Here is a 26187-nt window from a genome sequence, read left to right as displayed (position 1 = left end):
GATCACCTCTCTGCATACACAGTTTCCTCAGAGTTACACCTGATCTTAAGTGAAGTTTGTGCTCTTGCGGCTGTCTGATCTACCTATCTGACCTCACAGGCTGCCCTACATCCACAGACCTACTTAACAATGACAAACTTGGGAGGCTTACACATGCATTGAGACAATATCACTGGGATTTTTTTTTTTTTTTTTTTGGGCCATGTTAGTTCTTTCAGTATCTGTCTTATAACAAATTTTCTTGTTTATGCAGCAGAGGAAACAGAGCGTCATTTCAACATAAACCAGCATGGATTTAGTTACTTTGAACTTGCGAGTATTGAGGTGTATATTAGACCCTGATAAGAGGATGAAATAGTGCACGTGCTTCATGACAAATGACCTTGAAATGTGAATTAGCAGCATCAACATATTTAGCCAAAGATTTGCTGAGACTGTGCATTTTCCTCTGATGCGGTAACAGAGATGCACCAGATCACAGCTGGGGGGGCCTTAGGCACAATGTACTGGACATAACAGCAGCTTCTGGAAGTTAGTTTGTCTTCTAACATTCAGATTCCCTCTGGTTGGGCCCTAAACCAGTGACTTGTTGATCCCAAATCTGTTTCTACAGATAATGAGCAAAATATTAATTTGACACTTAACTGTGCTACACCACAGTTAACAGCATCCTGTTAACTGGCGATGGATTCCAAAACAGCCACAATCAGGGTCTGAGGCCTACAGTGTAAGAAATGAAGAGAGGACACCAGGTATGAAAAAGATAGATTTATTTAATGACAAATTAAAACAGAAAAAAGTCAAGGAGTTGAGGGAGAGCAGCAACATTACTGAGACTCCACATGTAGAGAAAGGGAGAGATGATTGGCTTGACCTCCCTCCCTCCTCACAGACAAAAAAAAGAAAAAAAGAAAAGACTTACCACACAAACAAAAGGACAGAGAGACAAATAGATGAGGAAAAACAATCCAACTCTGGAAAAAAAACACAAACCTTCAGAAGAACGACACAACTTGCTTTTTAACTACAAACACTGAAGTTTAGCCACAAGTTTTACAACTGCCTTTTTAACTTTTCTTTTTAAAAGTCATTACAAAAAATGATAATTATGATAATCTCCATTTAATAATAACAATAGCAACATTGTAACGGTAGAAACTGTCCCTCATTCCTGGTAGGGTGATCAGTCAGTCAGTGGTTGAGGCCGACGCTGGCAGACAGAGCAGAAATGAAAGAAGAGCAGGGGGGGAGAGAGGAAAGGGAGGAAAAAAGAGCAGGCTGCTAGCACACGTGCACGCACACATACGCACACACACCAGGAGTTCTCTCCTCTCATACAAAAAAAGACAACTAAAATATTTAAAAAGAAACAGACTTAAAAATAAACCCCAAAAGAAAACTCTGAATCAACTGAAATGCAGTGTTTTTTTCCTCGTTGTGAAAAACAAACAAACAAACAAACAAAAAAAAGACACCCTCTGTTCCTCAGTCAAAAATGCTCTGACACACACTCAATGCATCCACCATCACACCTGCACACACAGCCCATAATGCAAAGATGCAAAGACTAAAGTGTTAATGTGTGTCAGAACGCCGTTTTGTCCACTCCATGAAAAAAAAAGAAAAAGAAAAAAAAAAAAATCCAGGGTTGATGTAGCTGAGGGCCTTCTTAAATCCATACAGCATGAGAGCAGAGTCTAATAACTATCAACACTGACAGTCAACTATTTAAAGAGCATCCGATGCACAATCTTTAGCCTTGGGGTGAACCGGTGTGGACTGGAAGGAAACCGCAGGAGCCTGTATGGATGTTGATGGATGAGATGTAGATGGAAGTCCGTGGACCCTTAATGCAGATCAGAGGTTCCAGTCCTGAACAAAACCGGGTGGTTATGGGTGCTACAGCCATCTATGTCTAAGGGTGACGGTTCCAGTCCCAGCCATCCACATCCATGTCAGTCACAGGTGAAAATAAATAGCCAAATCTGTGATAAGGAACTACATGTTTTTCATGGACTCTGGGTTCCAGTTTGAGCTAGTCAATACCAGCCACAGCTGCGGTTCTAGCCCTACAAGTGTCGGTAGCGTGTGAACCATTTGATCCAGGAGGTCTGACGGGTACTGAGGTGGATTACAGACAGAAGGGAAAGCTAGATAGCTGGCTAGCTACCTAGCACTGACCAGGAGTCCGTGTTGAAATATAGCTTGAACCTTCCTCGGTGTGTAGCTGTCACGGCACAGAGCTGCTCAGTGGTGACCAGCCTCCAGCGTCTTTGGAGCAAAGGCTGGAGAACTGTAGTGTCTGAAATGTCTGAGGATGACTGAGGGGAAGAGATGAGAGAGAGAGAGAGAGAGAGACACTAAAAATGAGAGAGGTGGGAAATCACTCCATGAGAGACGTGACCAATAAATGGGAGTTTGACGAGCAAGTTTGACTGAACAGCTTCTCAGTTTGTGTCCGTGTTTATGACCAAGAGAGGGTGAGACTGCATGTGCGTGCACGAGTCCCACATATATATGTTTATATGTGTGTGTTTAGAAGTCTATAGCCATCACTACACAGTTACTGTCCTTGTGTTTGTTCATTTCTCCACTCATCCATCCATTCATCCCTCCATCCATCCATCCATCCCACCCCCTGAGCCTCTATGGCTGCCTGATCAGACAGTCCAGTTCCATGTCTCTAGGGGTGAGGCAGAGCGGGGGCGCTGTGAGGTCACAACTGATTTGACGCCCTAAAAAATGCCCCCTGACAACCTGCAACTTTTTGACCCTTTTCACTTCAAAAGTTCTTAGCACATGGAGATGGTGACGTTGATGCCCAGATTGCCGTTCTCGGCGAACAGCTGTGCGATGGACGTGTCGAACACCAGGCAGTCGCTGTTCATGATGGCCGTGGCAATGCCCTCGTGGATGGAGCGCGGCGTGGCCTCCCAGGTGAGGCGGCGCCGGTGCCCGTTGAGCTCCAGCCGGTAGGCAAAGTTCTCGGCCTGCTTGCGAGTACCGATGAGCTGCACGATGGCGAAGAACTGCTGGTGGCCGTCGTACTTCTCCTGCTTCTCCAACACCAGCATGAAGTGGAAGCCAAAGCAGGACTGCATCATTACCCAGTCCACCGCACCCGGCAGGTTGATGTCCGTGGCCAGGAACACAATGTCCTCCCCCTGGACAGAGACACACACAAATTAAACTGGTTTCTTGAGGCTACAAAATAATGAGAAACCTCAAAACTGTATAATTGTTTGAGAAAGATTTTTTTAGAGCCACTACAAGCATCTAGCTTCACAGAAAAAAACATATCTTGTGCAGGAGTCTGGATTTATTCAAGATACAAGATACACTGATGTTTAATCCCTGGTGTGGGCCAAGCTCCAAGAACACTGGATCCTACATTTCCCATAATGCAATCTTATTGCAATTTTTTCATAGATTTCTCATGACTGCTAAACACCTGCATCCTATAAACACTACCCTTATAGTCTGTTGTAATAAATTTGTGGTCTCCATATACGGCACAGAGAACACAAATTTCCTCATAGGCTGAGCACTCCAACAACTATACTGACTTCAATCTGTACAATAAGACGTGTCCTTTTCGTGTAAAACCATGATTATCCCGATCCTCTCATTCTTAGCAGGCAGTGCTAAATCAAAGTAAAAGAAAACACAGACTTGAATGTTGCGGACTAAGTTGTTGCAGAACTTTGAAAATGGTAAACCGTGGTAGAGGCATTCTGTAGTGCATCTGGGTTTAGACCTGATGGGAAGACAAATCAAAAACACAGGGCAAAAGGCAGATGGTGCTCAAGACAATTACTTTTTAAGTCAGGCAAAGCAACATGCACAATTTAATCCCTAATATAATAACATATATATTTTTAAAATGTGGTCTGTCTCAAAGACTCCATTTTCACAACTTGTATAGAATATAAACAAAGGTGATATCTACATTTTTAGAACTCTAATAAAAATAAGCATGTTCCTTGTCTAAAACAGTAACATTTATCTGAATATAGTTCTGATTATCTCCAAACTGTCTCATCCTCACTTCTAAAAAAAAAAATCGCATATCTGTATTAACCCCTTTCTGCAGTGCTATCTGATGAGTGGACTACATGTCTATGATTTGTTTACCTGAAACAAGTTGTTCACTAAGCAAAACAAAGGACTATACAATAAAAATGCTTATTGGAAACTTATTAGCAACTTATAAACTTCTAATTTCACACACTTGTGTTGGTTATGGTGCTGCAGAGTGACTGAATTTGCTGTGTCATTCATATGCCACATGTGGATGCTGCTAAAAAGAGACCTGATGTCAGATTGTCTGGACAAGACAACAGCCGGTGGGAAATACACTGCGTTCTCTGCCCTGAAGGACTGAAAGACTCAACAGTCAAGTTCAGGTCTTATGATGTCCCTCCATGCATAGTCCCAGATCATCCCCGCTACTTCACAAAAATGACCTGCAGGGGGCCAGAGCACTGGAGAAATAATTTTTGGCCATGCTGGGCAGATGATACAAGGAATTGTTAATAGTTTTAAAGTTACCCAAACAACAAAGTCTCATTCTACAGATTTATAAAGCTGCTTCATTCTTGTCTGAAATGACTCCACTCAATTTTCAATTACAAACTGAAATTCCTTAATTTGTAATATAATAGTAATATTAAATCCAAGATATTAACGGCCAAAAAATAATAGCGAGGTTTTAGGTTTGGCACACAAAAGGATGCCCCGGTACTGCTTACCAATTCCCCTGTAACACACTTATACTTTTACCTATTATCCTGAAATTTGGTACACATGGAAGATGGAAGCGTGGAAACCAGTAAATGTTAAATGTAAAGAGAGGTATAATTTATATTGCAATAGATTCTTTGTGCAAAAAAATAAGATTCATTATATATGTATAGTGTATATTTTGGGTGGCATGGTGGCGCAGTGGTTAGTACTGTTGCCTCACAGCACAAAGATTCTGGGTTTGAGCCCCAGTCCACCTGGGGCTTTTCTGTTTGGAGTTTGCACGTGTGGGTTCTCTGCAGGAACTCTGGCTTCCTCACACCGTCCAAAGACATGCATATTAGGCTAACTGGTGACTCTAAGTGTTAATGGTTGTCTGTCTATATGTGTTGGCCCTATGATGGACCAGCGACCTGTCCAGGGTGTACCCCCCCCCCCCCCCGCGCCCAATGTCAGCTGGGATAAGCCCTAAGCTCCAGCTCCAGCACTCCAGCACCCCACCTCCCCCACACCCCCCCACCCCCAGAGAGGGCTTAAGAAAACAAAACTGAAGACCAGAGACAGACCTGCAGTGTGGTGATGGACTTGTGCTGGTGCATCAGGTGAGGCATGACAGCGTCCAGGGAACCCTGCCACTTGCAGGAGGCGCCGGGGCAGGGGCAGGAGTACGGCCGAAACTCGCACAGTTCTTCATGCTCCGTCTTGTCAGTGTGAGGCAGAGTGACTTCACAGCCCGATGAGGCATACTTGCAGGGGAAGAGGACAGAGTTAGCCACCTTCTCCATGGCCAAGTTCCTGATGGAGCCCAGGGGGCCTCGGCAGGTGGGGCAGCAGGTGAGCTTGGGCCGGCAGTTGGAGCATACCTGGAAAGGGATGAATAATACACATTCAGTGTTTTATCAGATTATGGCAAAGGAAGTACCTTTGTATGAGGAAAAGTTCCAACAAATTGCTCTGGGACATTATTTTAGCCTTTATACATTTAACAATTTCACATATGGCAGAATAGAAAGAAAAACAAACAAACATAAATCACATAGTAAAACTTAAAGCTTGAAAAATATTTTGGGTAGTCATAGTCATAGAAATAAATGTTTATGTTAGTCACCGTTAGGTTGATTGTTAGTCGATAACGAGTAAATCCCATTTTAATATTTCTTCGGTTTTAAAGTTCCATTAAGCAACTCAAGTTACAGCTGATAGAATATTGACTGATATGATATCATGATTAGATTAATCAACCTGCAAAGTATCTTAGCATCAAAGTAGAGGTGTTTTTTATTTACAAGCTCCAATGGGACTCAGTTCTGATGGTCATTATCAGGAATAAATGCCAGGCTTTAAATACTATGATGATGATGATACAGATACAGTTATGCATAACACATCCTGGCATACTCTCACTGCGTTTACAAGCAATTCAACCAGCAATCATTTTGCTCTTCAAAAACTTGACAAATTCAAGATGTCCTTAACTTTGTGTTACAAAATTGTGTAAAACTAAAAATTAATGCAAATGAGATAAATAGCATTTAAGATGTACTGCATTACAAAAACCCAGCTCTGGTTTCTTTCCAGGCTGGACTGAGCATACCAGGTGTCCGGACTGGCACTGCAGGATGGGGGGTAGGACATAGTCAAAGCAGACAGGGCACTCAAACAGGCTGGCCAGGTCACTGTTGGAGGCTGTGGTGCCTGACAGGGTGGGCACGCGCTGGGAGGGGGGGCACTTGGAGGTTCCTGTGGGCAGCGCGGTGGCAGTCTGGCGACTCATTTCTGGTAACAAGAGAGAGACAGATAGAGGAGGGGCATGTGATAAACTTCTCAGCAGATCACACTGCACTGTTTTCACACATATAAAGTTTAAGTGTGGCCAGTTGTCTAGACCTGTCCTTATATGCTTTCTTGCTTCCTCACACATGTACGAGTTATGACTAGGTGTAGCTATATACCTCTACTATACAACAACTCAAAGCTGAATGGCAATCCACTTAAAATATGGGAAGAGACTGGCAGCATAGTGAACACTGAGTGAGTGCATATCATAAGCCTATATGTCACCAAATCTTACATTCCTGAATAAATATTGCATTGTCCTGTCATTCCAGAGCCACAAAAAACTTTAAATAGCAAGTTTCAGATCATGGTTTACCTGCCCAGTCTGTAAATTTACACTGTTGATTACTCCCATAGAGGCAACTAGTGTGGGGACCAACTTGTCTCAAACTATGTAAAGTAGTCATCCTACCACACTTCCCAATTTTGTGTGACTGCTGTAGACTACGTAATGTCTGTAACCACGGCACATTTGTGTTTTAAACCAATATGACTGCTGTTTTTGGCCGTACAGACAAGCATTTGAATTTCTTTACAGGGATATACCATCTCTCTATACCTAGCAGAAATAAACAGGCAAAAACCTTAGAGTATTTTCATCCAAGCTGTACAAGAAGAATGAGCAGATAACATGTCATATCATAGCTGTTATTGTCCCGGCAACAAGTCAGAGCTGTGCAGATTTCCTTGGTCACATATTATAAAAAAAGAACAACCAGACAGTAAAGTGAACTCAGATGTGGCGTATGTGTGTGCGTGCATGTGTGCGTGTGTGTAGAGCTGCTGTTTCCTATCGTGCTGTGCAGTTGCCTTGGTAACAGGTTTGTGGTTAAGTATGGGATGGCCTGTGGAGCAGAGAAAAGGAGAGGGTAGAGAAGAGGCCAGAAAAAAAGATGGGCAGGAGAATAGGTATGTGTTGAGGAAGAGGGCAGGAGGAGAGCTATTGGGAGATGAAGGCAGGGGGGTGGAGGAGATGATAGAAAAGGGAGAGGGAGCAGGGGGAAAGGAGGAGTGAGTTTAGAATCAAGCAAGGCAAGAACATATAAGGTGTGGCCTAAAAAAGCTTTAAACTGAACAGTTCAATGGACTGTCCAAATAAAAAATGCAGCAGGGTGGGTGTAGAGATTAAAAAAGGAGGGAAGAACAGGAAGCATGAGGAGGAGGAAGGAGGATGTTTCTCAGGTCAGATCTTTTCTGGGCAGTACAGGGGTTTGGGAGGGATGACTGTGCATGCCTTTGTCCCCACCTACTCTGCTACCTGGCATAGTTCATCCTTTTTATAGTCCTACCCACAGACAGACAGACAGACAGACGCAGCCCAGGGAGACCCAGAGCAGAGAAGACAAAATGAGAGAAGGGAGGATAGTATGTGTGGGAGGTGAAGACAAGAGAGGAGAATCAGGCGGTGAGATAGCACAGCAATATGTAGACAGACAGTACAACAGCTAGAGAATTAACACCCACCAGCACAGTGCTGCCAAAGCTCTGGTCATGGCTGCTCAATCTGCCTTACCTCGTAGCCTATTAAACAATTTAAAGGTGTTCAATAAAAACAGTTGTTGGGAGTCAGGGATCATTACAGGTGGTCCTCTGAATTGTTCTTTGGTGTTTTTTCCTCTACAAACATATTTAGCTTATGTATGAGGATGTTTGGTTAGTACAACATTTAGGTCCTTCACATTTATCTTTCAAGAAGGACAGTGTTTTCTCCTTTTATCCCACTGTGGTGGGGATCCAATGATAGCTACCTCTACAACAACATTAAACTGATAAAACTGTGATTTGTGAACACAGCATTAAAAATCCAATTATTTTCAATGCAACTATAATCTGTCAGTGATTTGTGACATCCTATTGATATTTTTGATCATCCAATAACCATCAATACCAAATGTGTTGCTTTTATCATCATTTCTTGCGTAAGCTCCCCTCTTGTGTCTAGCTTGGTAGCTGACAGCATTTCTGGCAGGCAAGGCAGCTCAGGTAAAGCTTCTCTGCATACGCAAATCCACACGCATACACATGCATGCCAACTGCAGAGGTATAAACTTGATCTAATGAGAGACTATTAGCTAGCTGTCCCCGCGCCTGTCTGCTTGTAAACACATCTGCTGTGATGGAGATACTGTCTTAGCAGCTATTAATAGATCTTCTTAGCTGGCTAGCTGGCTAGCTTGCTAGCAGCAGCACTAAGAGCTGTAGGACCAAATTAGCTCAGGACATTCAGCTAGGCCAAGGCCAGGGTCACAGACAGCTAGCATGCAACACTGAAATATCTAACATAGGGTAGCTTCAAATAGACAGTCTCTAACTTAACAGCTGGAAGACAATGCTATGATCAGAATTGGAAGTACAGAGTCACTTGCTGTAGATGGGTAGCTTCATGAAATATGTATAACTCTTGTGTATTTCTAAATATATGCTATCCATATAAAATATATTTGAACTATCAGAGGATTTGTTCATAGATACATTCAAGCTGGAACCTGCATGGTGTTTTTGTAAAATCTTTATTTTATCAATAACTAACCTGAAGTTGTTAAAGCATTAACATCTCCCACTAAATATGCACATGAACTGAATATATGTGGGTATTTGATGAGATTATTCTTAAGAAATGCAAGACAGCTAATTAATATTGTGTAGCATTTATAACATATCTTGTAAATTTAACCTTTACCTCTGTTCACACTGCCAGCACAACTGACCCATACCATGCACCTAAATGTCCATGCGTGGTGATGTGTTACAATCATGATATGCATACTTGCTATATTTGGAATCAGTGTAGAGTAATTTCCCTTATCACAAGAATAGTGGCTGTCTGCCAGCTGTGTGTGTGGGAGAGAGGAAGTTTGTGTGGTTTGGGTGTGGTTGATTGGGACCAAACAAATGTAACATTGCAGTGCCATCTTTTATATGCGTGACTGCTGGAGATGACAAGTGTCGATGGAAGTCAGAGAGAAATTTCTTAGTGTGCTCTGCCACACTAGACTGTCAATAACCATCATAATACTAAATTATACAAAAAGAAAACACATTCCCCTTCATTTCAGATGAAACACAGCCTTCATAAGATGCTGACTGTGTATGGTAATGACTAATAGGCTAAAGTTAATATGACATGACGAACACTGACTGCTGCTCAGTGAGCAGAACTAATGGCTAAACATACTTTACTGAAATAGATCAACACTAGACCTAGTCTCAAGCCTGGCATAGACTAAGAGATTTTTAAAATCTTATCCGATTTAGAAAATGTGAGAGACCACACACATGACAACAAATAATGTCAGATTTCACAGTTTTGTGTGTGGTGTGCAATGAGAAGACTTGACAGGGCACACCGCACACAAACAGATTCTGTCCACCAACAACCAGAGTCTTGACTCTCAAAACTCCAAATCTCACACGGTCAAACATGATTTTAGAGTAAATAAACATGGCGGCCTCTTGTTTGCTGTGCTTCCATCTTCAGTCAGCTTGCTCCCTGATTAGCTATTGCCCTGTTCCATGTGACAATCCACAGTGTGTGTGTTCAGCTCTCCATGTTGTACTCCCCACACAAAACAGGATTTTCAAATCGGAAATATTGAATATTATATGTTTAATATTTACTGGGGCAATCCCGATTGTCTTCGGAGCAGATTGGGGAGGGTAAAATCACTCTTAACACACCTCACACAACAGGAAATTCTGACAAGATAAGAACCATCAAATAATCAGGCCTTTGCTGACTTTGATCGGGAGGAGGGGTTTGGGGCGATAATTGGCCTGATTATCTTTTGGTGTGTCCTCCACTTTAGAGCTGAGAATAGAGTTGCCACACCCAATCTCAGCAGGACTGTAAATGTATTGTTTTAATTCAACCATGACAGTTTCATCTATTTAGGGACAATGATACATAGTCAACTTTGATTTGAATTCTGATGGGGGCATCATCACCAACATAGTGGCAAAGGCCATGGTAGAATTACTTTAAGCACACTGAAAATATGCTTTGTTCACTGAAAGAAAGACATTAATAATTTCCTTTAGTAGATCAGTGGTTTAAACTTTACTTCTGTCTGCCTATCCAACAGTAGCAACAATAGCTAGGTGGCAGCACGTAAGGTTTCAACAAGTACAAACATGCCCAGCTGAACAGAGTGTGTGGAGGGGATAAACATAGTATCACTTGTTCAGCTGGCACATGGGGGTCCAAGAGGTGACACTGCCAAGATAAAGGCAAAGTACAGACAAGCAGAGCCCACCACTCTTTTGTTGTTAGCAGGATGCTTTGAAAATGCTTGTACATTTTTAAATGGGCAGGTAAGAGTCGATTTAGGCGGACTGTTATAATCTACTTTTTGTACAATTGGGGCGGTTTCCACTGATGAAAAGTTGGGCTGTATTCCAGAGGTGTAAGGGAGGTGCAGGAGACTTGCAGAGGAGGCACAGAGGGAGAGACATGAAGCAAAGACACAGTGTCAATTAGAAAGGACAGGTGCATGCAGATTTACTAAAAACAACATGAGGTTACTTATTGTAGTGTGGCCTGCAATTCAACATGAATCAACAGTTGACAGTACAACCAATGACACACAGGAACCACTAATAGCTAATGCAGTGTACTTAATTTCCCAAAATGCAAATAAATATGAGCTAAAAAAAAACAAAAACAAAAACAAAACAGAGCTCAGGTTGTAGCCCCGGAGTAACTTACTGAATCCATGCAACATTAGACATCCTGTTTCATGAACTTTATGACTGTTCATTTAAGTGAAAACTATGGCAAAAGAAACTTGCCTCTTTCTGAATGAAATTAGAAGCTGAGCTAATTATGATAATTGGGTGGCATCTAGCCTCTGATTGGACTACTTTAGGTCTGTCAAATCTGGCAACACAAAGCAAAGGTGTGAGTAAAGAAAGTGAAAACATGGGCTAAGTGGGCCTGAGGAGACAGAAAGAGTGAGTCAGCTCACCAGATAGAGAGAGGGCAAAGAGCACATACTGCTCTGTGTCAAGGAGGTGGAGGGAAGGATGACAGCAAAAAGAAGACACACACACACACACACACAATGACTTGGCGCACAGTCCTTGGTTTTCAGGAGGAGCAACAACAGGGCAAAGGGGAAAGGATAAACAATTTCCTGTTAAAGACAGAATCCTGTATGCAGTTTTTAACAATACGCAAAATAAAAAGCTATTAGCAGACAGGCACATAATATTGCACACTTCTCCATGCTGCAGAAAGAGAAAATGGTGCTGCCCAAGTGAAGGAAACTGAGAGCTCCAAATCTTCAGACAGGAAACAACTCCAGCAACAGTTAGGGCTACAAGGACATCAGGACATAGTCATGTGAGACAGTCTAATAAGGCTGTCATCGTCACAGAACACAACTGAGGAGACAGGGAAACAGGTGAAGAGGGTGGAGAGGGGGAAAAAAAAAACACAAACACCCACCTTCGTCCATAAGATTTCCAAATGAGGCTTTCGTCTTCTCTTGAAATGTGGGGACCTCTGAAAAGTGGAAAAAAAACAGAAGGTAAACAAACGTGGTTTTGAAAAACAAAGCTACAAAGTACTGTCTGGGATTCCCACAATAACCATGAAGTAACAAATAGGAAGCAAAATAAGCAGTACTCTGTGCTACACATACATCCTCCATCACTGGCTAAGTGATGGCCTGGTTCTCTCATTTCTGACAGGGGGTATTATTATTATTATTATTATTATTTCTTAGTTTGTTCACATATGAAGCAGATCTCATTTTCAAGATGACACAGTCTAATTTTTATGGCAGCCATCTCCACTGTGCTAACAGGCTACAAGAGACCAGGAGGGGCACTGTCTGTCTTGTACACTTCTATAGACTGAACAATGCTCATTCAAGGCATTTAAGCCACTTACTGAGCTGCTAATGCAATGGATATTAGCACAAGACTTTTACAATCATTGATTCCTACTGCACTGTCTGTTGGCTCCACACTGTTTTCCCAGCACTGTTAATCCATATTTTATAAAGCAGATAAAACTCCACCCGTGTGTTAAAGTCTATGGCTCCTAACTACTGGAGTCAGGATCAGAGTATGCTGATGATAAGCTTTTACAGGACTCTCATTCTGTATGATGTCATCAATTATCAATTAATATTATGGATTAATTAATTAATTTTTCTCAGATCTGCATATATAGTGTGTCCATTTTACCACATAACTGTCATTATCCCAAAAAGATCTCAGTCTGACCATAATATGCTGCATGTGTCATTCATGCCACAACTTAAAATAGCAGCGTTAATTTGCTGCGTTTTAGCACACTTTAAGTCTGATTATGCTCTGTCCCTACTTCTGCAGCTGCTGTAAGCTCCTAAATGATCTCTACTGAAACAAACATAAACAGAGTCATTATTTTTTTTTAAGTGAAAAAACACCTGACCTGCTTAAACAACAGACCTTGAAATACTTCTCTTAGAGATAAAATCTTAGGTGGTAAACACAGTTGTGATACATTAATATTCTAGATAAAGCCTTAGTGTTTAGAGCATCCACAGTCATCAGATCATTGTTACAACTTTTAGATATGAAAAGTGATTAATCAAACACAACACTTTGATGAGTGTAAACCATCAACAAAAGGAGACCACTAGTTTCTTCTGTTCACTTGCACCACTGTTTAAAAACACAATACAGCAGACACACCTACCAGTCAAAGAATATTGTCTAAACAGTGTAGTGGCATGTCTTCCCAGGTGAATTTGTAGCTGGAAAAACTAGATGGATAACATGACATTCATTTAAAGAGGTGCTCTGACATTCCCTCAGTTACAAGATTCTAGTTTTAGATTAACAAATTCAAATTTTACATGCAGACAAACAGTCAAATCATGAGACTAAGGCAGTGATGTGAGGTAAGGTGAAGCCTGAGTAAACATTACACTCATTATGTAAATGCAACTTTCCTTGCAGACTAAGCATCTCCATTGTACATATTCAGAGAATTTTACTATCATTAAAGAGATTCTTTGCCATGTAGACAGCTTAATCCAACTTTAGCGCATTTTCCACTGCACTGTGAGATATACACTGCAAACAAACTGCTTTTCAACACAAAACTTAATTTACTCTAGCTTTTCTATTGTGTCATGAACACTTTTTTGGTTTTGTTCTTATCTGGATCTGGTTCTTGTCTTAGAAAGACATTTGAATTGTGCTTTTGCAAACTCACATAAACATCGTAATTGGAGAATTGCCTTGCTCTGATTGTTGCTCCTGATTGGATTATTGAGTGCATGTAAATGTATCCACTGTTGGGCTAATGGAAGAGCACACATTAAAGCATCTGTCCTGGAGCAAGAGCGAGAGATTGATGTTGAAGACAAACTCCCATTTTCAACATATCTCCACCATCTTAGGTTAGGGAATCTGATTTATTTCTGTGTGCAAATTATTTTTTTCTGTCATAGCAGAGCCAAATCACCAGAGAACAAAGTTTCTGGAAAAATCTCACTCCAGTCTCTCAAAACACTAGCATATAGGTATTTTGCCATGAAAACTACATTTACTTTAAGTCACCAAAGTTAAACTGAAGCATGCACCAACTTGCCTTAGACAAAACATAAACACATGCATTCACTCACTACAAAAAGACTCCACAGACAGGTGACGTCAGCAGTACAAACAGATGAAAACTTGATATAAAAGAAGTAAATATTATGCTGGGAGACTGTTGACTGTACGCTGAAGCAGTTTACTCAAGAAAAGTTGTAGCATAAAAAAAACACAAAGGGAAAGAAACAAGTGGCAAGGAAGAAAGGGTAGCAAACACACAGAAGAAAAGATGAGGATACAAAGAAGAGGATACAGAAGACGACAGATGAGATAGATAAAGAGCGCACGAGTAGAGGGGGAGGTAGAAAACAAGCTGGGCTTCAACACAAACATGCCATTCTTTGTTCTCAACTCATGGCCCACTCTTTTCTCAGTCACACGCACATTGTACAGTATTCATACACACCGCCAGTTATAATTCACAATGCACACAGGCAACGCTTGCTTAAAGCGTCTTCTGTACTCACCCACACACAAGCTATTCAACATACATTCTGTCACAACATGCACTGCATACACTTTTTGTTAAACAAGCTCCCTGTAAACAAAGTATCAATTTATCAGTTCATCACAAAGCTACAGCTTGACTTAGCACAGGAATTTATGACATTTTACAACACCTTGGCTGCAGCTACAAGGACAGTTGCACAGATTAAGCTGATGAGGAGGAAGGGTGTAAATGTTTCCATAAGCAAGAGCACTATCATATGCATTAGCTTTCAAAAGCTCCTTCACCTTTAGTTCTGTGCACGCTCCTTATGGCTACACATGAGAAGAGTCTGAACAAGGAGTTCCAGGGCGGAGCTTGCAGTGCTACGCTAGCTGGCTTCAAATTCACTTGGACAAGAGACATAGGGGTAGAGCATTTGCAGAGCCCCTCAGTGCCATATTTCTCCTGTCTTTTCCATGGAAACCACACACTGTTGCTGCTGCACTAAACACACCACAAAACAGAGGATCATATTTCTTCCTCTTAGTCCCCCATTTAGGAGGGGTAGCACATGAGGGTCCAGGGCAAAGTTGTAGTGAAAGAATGAGGGCTGTGTCCAGACAGGGGCAGATGGAGATTCTTAATAGCCAGAAAAATGTCCTCAAGTAAATGGAACATGAGAAAGAGACCAGGAGTGCCTGTGCCAGTGTAAGCCCAAAAACGACAAAAGATCAAATTCCAAGTGTCACTGACATCCAGTGAGTGAAGCAGGCGTCTATCAAACTTGCCTATCAGGACCAAACTAAACACCAAACTAAAGAGAAGCAGTGAGCAGGTTGCTAAGTGCTTATGCTGCAGCATAGAGAAAATGAAAAGCTCACTAATTTGCTTTCTCTTACACTGAAAGCCTTGCAGAACTAGTCTGTGAACAGTCTGTCAGTGTGTGGTCAACTGGCCACTCCCTGGCTGCTCCCAGCCACTAGGAACTCAAGGCAACATGAGACATTTTAGCCAAGTCACTTTAGATTTTCCTCCAACGCTGGATAATTATCCTTTGTGTAGTTCCACCTTTGTTTCTGCTGCTGCCAAATCTTCAGGAAGTGTACCACTGTAGCTTTTAACAGGTATATCCTCTTCCAAAACCATTTCCCAAAATTGCAGGTTTGCCGCAAAAAGGAACAATCCTCACATCAAAAGAAGGGCTAGCTTCTGCGAAACCCAAATCGTTGTGTTGTGTAGAAGAGTTGCTAGAAAAATAATCCTTTACTGATTAGAAAACAAAGCCCTGCTCTCTTGGTTTCCTGTTGGAAGAAAGCTGCGGCTTGCCAGAGAGGGAAGGAAGGGAAAGTCCCTGACAAAGTCTCGCTCCCCCTGGCTTTTTCTCCTCTGCACTCTTTTATTCAAGCCATGTTCTCTCTGTCCCCTGGAGTGTGCTAGGTGTCACTGCTGCTGGGTGTGTTTGTGTGAGACAGAGAAGAGCTAAAGCCGGCATCCAATGTCAGTCCAAACAGAGCATGCTCGCTCACACCCTTCCCCTTTCTCTCTAGGCGGCTCCCTACCCAAACACATAACCCCTTCTTCTCTGCAACACGTCATTTCTCTTGCACACAGACACAGACACAGACTTTAACTTGACTCTTACAATTTTTCTCTGCCCCCCTACACTTAATCTATCATGTCAGTATTGCTCCATTTGCCTCTCTCTGCGTGTGCACTTCCTGACATGCGTTCCCTGCCTCGAGCCTGCATATTTTGCCTTCTTTCTCCTCGGTGGACAGTCTATCCCTCACTCTCTTTCTCCCACTTGTGTTTCTTTCCCTCTGCCCCCTCCCTCTGCCTGGCTGTGTGGCTGTACAAGTCTCAGATTTCAGCCTTGTCTAGCTGCAGGCTGTGCTACCAGCTGCCCTTGTTGACACCATACCTTTCTCACTGCATTTTCTTCTCATTCTGTCCCTCTATTGACTCCCTCTCACACCGTTTGCCACAATGTAGTAAGCATATCACATTCAATAATTTAACACCATATCAACTTTTTTACTCTATAGAGTCTTTCTACATATGTAAAATGTTTGCTTCTCATTTGTTCCTCTCTCTCTGACACAGGCTCATTCTCCTGCACACACTCTGGCTCCCTCACTTAACAGACAAAACTGAGCCAGCCAGGAAAAGAAGCCCAAGTGAAACCAAAATATCACTGAGAGCCAGAATCGGTTTGTCAGCAGGAGAGAAAGCGATAGCTAGTTTAGAAAGAGACGCTGCTGGCCCCATTCACATGGTGCACTAAAATGCATCTTGGGTGATTCAGTCACATATGGACAGATCCAAACACAGATGTAACTGATTTCAGCCCTATATCATCCAGCTATTTTCTTTCTCTCCCTTTCTCTTGCTAAGAATGCCACTGAAAACTGTCATCATGACATGCCATAGTTCATGTGGAAGAGGCATTCACAAAGTCATTTTTTCTTAGGTGGAGAAGTGCTCCTGGAAAGTGGCTAAACTCACACTGTGAAAGCACATTTAGACAAGCTCAGCTTAAAGCAAAGACAGGAGGCACACTGCTGTATTCTCCCACCATCGTTACACTGCATTATCACCAGACAATATAAACATAACACAGTCTGAAAATTCATCAGGACAAAAAAATATAGGCACAAAGAGAGCCTTCTGTGACACACACACACACACACACACACACACACACACACACACACACACACACACACACACACACACACACAGCTATAAAACAGCACCACTGACACTAGTCAATGCCCAAAGTGTGCTATTAAAGGGGCAGGGCAGCAAATACAACAATGAGCCATCTGGACCAGGGGGCAGTTCATCTTCAGAGACCCAAGCACTTCATCACCTACAGGGGTTCACAAAGAATAGATGGAAAGGAGGAGGCTGGGGATAGAGACACAGATTATTACATCTTAAACATGCTTTGCCAATGCAGATGTCTAAAATTTGTCAAGCCAACAAAGCATCACTGAACTGAAATTAAGTAAGAGACAACTAGACCAGTGAGTTAGAAGTGTAAAAAAAAGCCTTGGTGAGGAGGTTTTAAGACATGTTAGGGCTGGGTTGTGCACAAGCCCACATTTCCATATGAAATGAATCCTGCTGTCATTTCCATTTACAGTCTGGCTCATACTAATCTGATGTGAGTCACTGAAGCAAGGCCAAAATAAAGGAAAATAAATATATTCTTTACTGTTACCTGTCAAAAAGTACAGGTTTTGGTTAGATTAAGTCTCCATTTGCAGTTAAAAGAAACGTCACTTGACCTGCCAAAGATGCGCCATTTAACAGTGCCTTGGTAGATCTAATTATTACTTTGGATGTCAGTTTAACAAAGTTAAACAAACCATTATGTGAATATTAGAAGTTGGTTTGTTGACATAATCAGCTAGTTGCATAAGTGTTGCTGTTTGGTGCCAAACCATTGCAGAGGAAGAGGATGCAAGAAGATGACATATTCAAAAGAATACCAGTCAAACCTCAAATGGGAAAAAATATTTATGTTGGTTTCATGTATGAATTTAAGGAACAGTCTCCTCATTACTCTCCAGACCCAACCAGCCACAAATCCGAGACCGGTCTGACTCTCAGGTCTAGAAGCCATGCTGGGTACTCCGTTTTTCCCTTAGTTAGCCAGCCATCATCCGCTTGACTACAGGCTGTTTTATGGATACCTGTACGAAACATCAAACTATTAAATAATGTGCAAGTGAGCGAACCAATGGAATTAATCCGAAGCCGAATTCACTTTTAATGAGAGGTTCTCCCATCTGGCTCAGGGCTAGATAAGGTAACAGGGGAAACTACTCTTAAAACAAACATGAGGCAGTGCATCAGCAAGTGGCAAGCCTTACTCACATTTTCTGGATTCAGGTGGATTTTGATGTGTTTGGGCTTAGATCTTGTTTTTTGTTTAAAAAGTACTCTCATGTTTGAGTTAGACAGAAACAGGTTCCTTTGAGTCAGGTACAAATTCTCAGATGTATGAAGTGCTCTAGTCAGAGTGAAGAATCAACATTAGGATAGTCCTTGACTCTTGATACAATTCCTCAGAAGACGAGGCCTGCTCACTGACACAAACTAGAACCTGAGGCAGATGAAAAACAGTTTCCCCACTGACTGTACCCTGCTGTCCTTCTAACACATGATGCATTTTTGCACCTACTCCAGACTGCAGGGAGCTGTATTATGACATTTTTAGGGTGACTGTAGAAGAAGTTAGATCATCATAGAGAGCACCACAGTATGTATTCAAACAAAGGACATTTTGTTAGCTACATGTTCTGGATATCAGTGGGAGTGTGTGTAGCAGCCCACCCAGGACCCAAACTCAATCCATGAGCGAAACAAAAAACAACAAATCATGAACATTTCCTTTACGGGTAATGTTATAACTTCTTTTGCTTTGGCAGTCACCTCTTTTTCCACAGAAGAAAAAAATAACAACTGAGTAACAGCGCAGCTTAGCAGCTTGTTACCATGGAGAAGCCACACAGAGAAGGGATATCGGGGCAAAGGCAAAACCAACTACAAACACACTCACACAAGGCCTCGCACATTGTGTCTTATGTTCATGCACAGACACAAACACACACAAAGAGAGTGATAAAGTAAGCAGGGACTCCCTTTGGCATTAGTAAGAGATCTAGAATTACCTCACTGCTACAGAGCCAATGAGTCACTGTCTCTCAGTCTATCAGTCTTGCTCGCTCTCTCTCTCTCTCTCTCTCTCTCACTCACTCACTCACTCTCTCACACACACACACACACACACCCTACATCAGGCCACCAGTCAGAACAGCTGTCAATCTTGTGGACATGTGTTGCTGATGTTGTGACAGAGCAGTATAAAAAAACCCACAAAGGTCTGCCACCATGCCAGGTTATGGATGCAGGCAACATACACACAGTCATCTCAACCACCTCTTAAGACTGAATATCACCAGAAAGCAATAACAGTCATACCAAAGATATCACATCATTATCAATAGATTATCTAAATAATAAAAATAAATATGGAATAATTACTGGGATTCAACAAAACACACTGAGACATGTAATTACATCCTGCTGTAATAAAGCTTTGGTCAAGAAAGGTGACATAATACAAGTCCAGTGTGTGTTATGCCATGTGACACTGTGCATACACAAGCACACAGGTAGTCAGGTGACAGCTCAGATGGGCCACGTGAAATTCAAATACAAGACATGTAAACCAAGGTTTTGGATACCAGGAAGAGTGTGGGTTTGAGACTAATCAGCAAAAATGATCTACTGAACAAGCTGTAACATCACAACATAATAAAGCCTGACAAATGCATTATGGAAAAAAACTGTTCAAGTACACAGATATACATTTTGTATGTGTGCAATTTAAATTAGGATAATATAAGATATTATATATAAGAATATAAGATATTACATACAGTAGAGTGGTTTCAGAATAGGGTTGGGCGACATGTTAAAATTTTCCAACTGGCCACCATCACTCCAACAACTGGAGATGGAAGATATGTTTGCATTGGTGTGTGTGCTACCACTGTTTGAATAAATTTGCCTTAATCTTATTCTCTGTCATTCTGAGGCCTTTAATGAGAAAATGTAATTGTTACCTTAAGCCTATAGGCTATTCTTTCTAAATTAGACACAATTTGAAAAGTCTGATGGCATCAGACAAAGGCTGCCTCCGTACGTGGGAATAACAGATGCTATTAAATGATCACGGTGCACAATTGCACATACAATTTTTGGGCTACTTCTCGAATATGATTTTTGAACTGACACTGCTTTTCAGCACCAATTGATTGCAGAGTGAAAAACAGTTTCTTGACGGTTCACAGAAAGCCTGCATATCAACAAGAGCATAACCCATCAGCTGGACAACATCCCACTAGTGGACCTACACTGAGTCAAAATTCAGCACACTGTTCACATGTGCATAAAAGATACCCCCCTGTGACCAAATACTCAATTGCATAAATGACAACAATATTAAGTGGGCAGTTGTGGTATGATACCTCAAGCATACCACAAATACCAGGCTGATACTTACAGCTCTACTTACAAATAGAAACGTGTGAATCATACCATGATCTTTACATTTACAACCCTAATGCAAACCATTTCTGAGTTTGTTTGTTTGATGTTTGTGTCACTAAAACTTAGCTAAATTACTTTTTAATCCAACAGCAACACACAAAAAAAAAGGACATATTTATGTAAAAGCAAACCTTTATTTTCTTACTACTGTAGTGTGGGGATTTCATGAGGATGAGTCTCTCCTATCCATGACATAAATCCCCATCATCTTGGCATCTGTCAACATCCATCCACATATGAAAAACATCCCGGTGGCTACATTACCAAACACTAAGCCTCTCTAAAAGCTACCGAAAACCCATGGGTCAAAATAAGTTCATCTCTGATGCTGCATTACAGACAACAAACACTGTACTGAGTACAGTCAGTCAAAAAAGCCAATTGTTTTGCTCAGGACATTATATGTGTGTTTTTGTTTATTTTTGCTGATCGAACCTCCTTTCAAGTCTGTGAGGGTGTGTTGAGACGGACACTGGATGCCTTCAATCTTTAATCACCCAAGTTCAACCAGTCAGTATAATGGATGATACACAAATGGCTGTGCAGGGCCATTAGAGGGAAAACAGTTCCTCTAAGATTTTGTGGTCAACCTTTAGGAAGAATCCTATTGGGGTCTGGAAACCAGGCTTTCCCCTGGATTTATTCCCACTATCACATCTTGTTCTTGGCTCTAAGTGTGTGGTGTCTGGATCCTGAACAGTCTTCAGTGTAACTTCAATGCGGCAAAATTACACAATTAGTGTGGTGTGTTAACAAGCTTCTTAAGATACTATACAGAACTTCAATTACATTTACAACATCTTACATTTAAACAAAATCAGTCATCACCCACAATGTTGCAATTACAACTGCTGTAGTAATCAGTCAGTTTCATTCTGCTGAGAGGTAAGACCCCTGGTGACTCACAAACACCAGTTATACCAAATAAGCAAACAGTTGTCCCTTATCCTGCTGAGTTTAGGTTCTTTACCTAGCAGCCTCCCACAGAAGCCAATGATTCTCTTTTTAACTACAACACACAGCCCATCTCCCAATGAATCATATTATTACAAGGCATCGTTTAAATTTTTAGCATGTACTTAGGATATATTTGTGTCTAGTTTTTCTAATTTGTCTATTTCAAACCCCAGATATGCATACAACATAACTGGTGTGACTAATCTGTCAAAAAGATCTAACCTACAGGTAAAATGTTCTGCATTAACTGAAGAGAGCAATCAGCATGAGAGGCCACCTTACACAATTCCTGAATGGCCAATATAGTTCAATGTGATACCAAGATATTTAAAAGAATGGACAATCTCTAAGTTTTGTTCATTACATACAACTTAAGTTTGCTAATATCAGCTTTTTTTTAACAACTGAAAACAGTCACTTTAGCTTTATCAGTACTGAGCTTCAACTTTCATTTCTCACAAAAAAGCAAGCAATAGATTTTCCGCCATCTGCTACTGCTAAGCTTACAAAAAACATGGATTTAATACCATTAATTTAATCACGTTTTGACATTTTTTGTACATACTATTATCCCCAAGATATGACCTGCTTTGAGCCGTTTATGTCATATCTCATCTCTCCAAACTGAATCAAACACTTTACTGTAGTCAATAAAGGAACAGTAAAGACTATTGTTTTTAAAACAATACAAATCAATTACATGTTTCAGTACAAAGATGTGATCGACAGAAGCTCTTTCTAAATCCGGTTTGATTTTCCCTGACAGTAATATCCTTGCAGAACCCACATTACATTGTGATACATCTGTAATAATTGTATAATAGTATTATAAACTCTGTACCCAAACAACTCTACCCAAACTGCTTTAAATGTCAAGACCTGATCTATTCCAGAAGGTTTTCTAAATTTTTATTTTAGAATGACCTGTTAAATTTCTTGATCAGTAACCCTATCATTTAGGCTGCTGAATTAATAACCAAAATGACTAAAAATCCCCACTAAAAATATGTTGCTGCAATACTGCAATATACACCAACATTTCAGTGGCTTTTAACTTCTTTTAACTTCTTCTCCTTTCTGTAAACACAGTACATGCTTTTGTTCCACATTGTTTCAAAGACAAATGGCACATAGAACGTTTTTCCTATGATAACTATCCTAGCCATTTCAATGATGTGTATAAATACTTGTCCTATCAATGATAGACTGCATTTATGGTCAAAGAATTTTCAAATTTCATTCAAAATAGATGTCTCCATATTTCCACACCACGTCAACCACCTGTCTAATATGAAATAAGTCTATGTAATTAACATTCATCAACATTGGGTGCTACTGGTAGTTGCAATGGAACCTGCAATATAGGGATGAAATGAAGGTTCTTCATCTGAAAGTTTGACCATATAGTTGACTACGTAATATAAGGGTTATATAAGTAATATTAAACAACTGAGATTGACTCTGTGTCTCCCTCAGGGAACTGGTTAGCCAAGCTTAATACCTCTATAGAGGTGAACCTCCACTTAAAACACTCTGCAGGACACCCTGGGTATCTTCTGACAAAGTCCACTGCTGTAGGCACAGCACAGTTTCTATGTGTCTGTGTTATATAATCTACACTTAGTTTATCAGTGTGTATCTTTCACCAGTGAGATGCAGTCAGTCAAAGAGCATAAATTACATCCACATACCTGACGTACAATATCTACATGCAGCTGTCACAAATGTGATGTCTGTCTATACAATAGCTGTGCTTGGGGAGTACTCTAGGTTAGGCAGCAAAATTCACAATCTGTTACCCTGAAAACATTACATAGTTATTTCTGGCCATTCAAAACATTAACAAACAGGCCCACAACCATGCCCAATACCACTTCAAATATAGTCACACATTAGATGCATTAAGCTTGTCAACACCTGTCTACCTATGACTTCCATTAGCAATACACTTCCCTTTGTGTAAAGACTATGAAAACTTTTGGCTCTGGGATTTAAAAAAAAATGTGCCCCATTCTGTATTCACAACTGTGAATAAATCATCTCCAAGCTTAATGCAGGCCAAAGGGAAGAGTTTAACAACTTACAGACCTATGATATCACATATATCGTGTAAACCCAGGTTGTGCCATTTAGTTGACCATTTTAACCTTTTGAATGTATTGCATTGATGATGACACTAGAATCACTTCCACTTCCAAAAGTCACTAAAAGATGCTGCACACTTAAGCCCTGAACAATTTACCGTTAACGTTTGGCATGAGTACATTATTTAGAGATTCCCATCTTAAATCCATCCCATCTCAATCTGAGCAGAGACCTTAATAGTTGGCAAAATAACAGATATGGTCGTCATTGAGGCTCCCTCTTTCTGACAGCATCATTCATAACACATCTACAGGTGTCCACGGTAACGTCAATGTGATCCGTTCAACTGCTGCACTCGCAATACACAGAGGTATACGTGTAATAAAGCAGATTAGTGCCATCTGAAATTGGATACTAAAAGCTGACATTCACTCGTCCTCCCCTTTGAGACAAGTCAAACAGACAGTCTCACGCAGTCACGGCTGGTCCCTGACAGCAGCCACAGTCATTACTTTGAGTAAACATTAGTCATCACTTCCTCCACAGCCGTCAGAAAACCAGGTTATGCCAGTAACGCTGCTACACAAAACAATGCCACGATAGGTTTCTGCTGACCTGAACTAACCTGCTTTGAGAGCAAAATGGCCCTGTCTGGCAAGGCAGACAACGGCGTAGCCTAGCTAGCCTTAACTGTAATAGACATACAAGGCCTTGTCTTGCCGTAAAGCAGTGCCCCATAGCATAGTAGCTAGCTGAATCGGTGACTTGTTAGCTTAGCGAGTGTGTGAACATGAACAAGCTAGGAAACCGATACGCTAACGTTTTACATGCACTGTTCAGTGAACGTCAACAAACATGCTTGCTCGCCAAGCATGCCAGTCGACTGCACAGCACGGACAAGTGTGCATTTTAAAACGTCATGACAACAAACAAGCTAGCGACACGGCTAACCAGCTTTTTGCCAAGCACAACTAGCCATCAGCCAACATTAGCACCGCGCTAACGAAGGAAGCTAACGTCTGCTACAGCAGGGCTGTTGTTTTCCCCAACACACACTACACTCGAAAATCTGATGTTTCACTCGCCACGGCACACCCGTTTACCTTAGACGAAATATCCTTCAGTTCACCGCAGACAAACAGGTGAGAGTATGGCGTGGTAATAGACACAGGATCCCTCTTTATCGTCTTTCATTCGTTAGCTGGCTCAACACATTCGCACTGCTCCTGGATCTGAGACGAGACGCCAGGCGTTAAGTACCAGCCGCTTCGGAGCGCGCACAGTTGTTGAAGTTAGGGAGCGGGAGCGCGCTCAGCACGAATCGCGGATTGTGCAAATTGGCCCAAATTTAAAATTACAAAATGATTTCATAATACATATATGCATACGTTAAAGTCTTACGGTCCATTCCCTGCTTCCATATTGTTTTAAACTCTGCCTCCAAACATAACAATCAGGAAATTCATTTATAATCCCTCCCCACAACACTCACATCACCAGGTTGGCAGTCAGCAATGCTGTTTACCTTTAATTTTGCTTTCTCTTCAGTTTGCTTCCAATTCCACCCAGTATTTTCATCAGAGCTGGTTTACCCTTGCCCCTGTGTTGTACTGTAGTTAAAGGAAAACTGGGTATTTAAACCGCTATGTCAAAAATTACCTTGAGATGAGTGCCTCTGGATATCCTGTCTGACTAACTATTTATTCAGTTATGACACCTCATGTTCATCTAAATAAATGGAAATAAAAGCAAAGCAAAAAGTAACCTTCTGCTATAAACTGTCATTATATTTTATCTCCAAATTAAGGTGAATCTCCTAATGATTGTTTCCAAACATAAAACCAGCGTTTCGGCAGTTCAGACTGAGGCCATGCGATTCAGTCTTGATGCTGCTGGGCATACATGTAACTGGGTGAGATTAAGATTAAGAGGTCATGTCGCTTCTTCCATTGTAATCTGGACATAAGGGAGTCCCGTGTTCCCCCCCCCCCGCGCGCCACAATCAGGAGAGGGAGAGATTGGAAGAGAAGAGAGGAGTGTAGGGTGGAGATGGGAGGGGCTGCATGGGCTGGGATTACAGAGAAGGATTGGTTATGTAAGTGCATTGTCCCAGTAGGGTAGCAGCAGTCTGGGCGCATGGGAGGGCGAGAGAGAGGCTTAGACAGCAAGAAAAGTGAGAGAAAGAACAGACTTTTGTGAATGTAATCCTATTGTCCTCTCGTGAGCAGTGGCTCTAGGCACTGGAAGAATACCTTTTACAGTAATCGTACAGAGTGCCACAGCTTTTCTCTCTAAATGCATTAAGTTAACCACTTCTTTCTCTGAACATACAGTACAAAGTGAACCACATGTATTATATGTAGAGTAAATGTAGAGTATTCTGAATATAAACAATATGTTCTTTGATGATCTGTAAA

The 26187-nt window shown here is 41.3% G+C and overlaps 1 protein-coding gene across 2 annotated transcripts; it reads right to left on the bottom strand.

Annotated features, from left to right (window-relative positions):
- Positions 1–753: 753 nt before the first annotated feature.
- siah1 (siah E3 ubiquitin protein ligase 1) lies at positions 754–25220 on the bottom strand. 2 transcript variants are annotated; one of them, XM_018703572.2, is made up of 5 exons: positions 24874–25220; positions 12026–12082; positions 6338–6519; positions 5310–5606; positions 754–3164 (listed from the first exon to the last, which is right to left on the bottom strand). In XM_018703572.2, exons 2-5 carry the CDS (start codon positions 12033–12035, stop codon positions 2793–2795), a joined length of 861 nt encoding a protein of 286 aa, XP_018559088.1. In that variant the 5' UTR covers positions 12036–12082; positions 24874–25220; the 3' UTR covers positions 754–2792. The 2 variants fall into 2 exon arrangements, with proteins under 2 accessions (XP_018559088.1, XP_018559087.1); XM_018703571.2 differs by lacking the exon at positions 24874–25220 and adding an exon at positions 14908–16761.
- Between the last annotated feature and the right edge of the window lie 967 nt (positions 25221–26187).

Source organism: Lates calcarifer, linkage group LG10, assembly GCF_001640805.2.
Source record: "Lates calcarifer isolate ASB-BC8 linkage group LG10, TLL_Latcal_v3, whole genome shotgun sequence".
NCBI lineage: Eukaryota > Metazoa > Chordata > Actinopteri > Centropomidae > Lates > Lates calcarifer.
This window is presented reverse-complemented; position numbering and strand designations above follow the sequence as displayed.

What these genes read in the sequence shown, in the direction of transcription:
- siah1 (XM_018703571.2), bottom strand. Translation starts at nt 15,025, where the DNA reads ATGTCTCTTGTCCAAGTGAATTTGAAGCCAGCTAGCGTAGCACTGCAA. An exon ending in TGGAAATCTTATGGACGAAG is followed by an intron (nt 6,520 to 12,025) that starts GTGGGTGTTTGT and finishes TCTTGTTACCAG; the next exon opens with AAATGAGTCGCCAGACTGCC. An exon ending in AGTGCCAGTCCGGACACCTG is followed by an intron (nt 5,607 to 6,337) that starts GTATGCTCAGTC and finishes ATCCCTTTCCAG; the next exon opens with GTATGCTCCAACTGCCGGCC.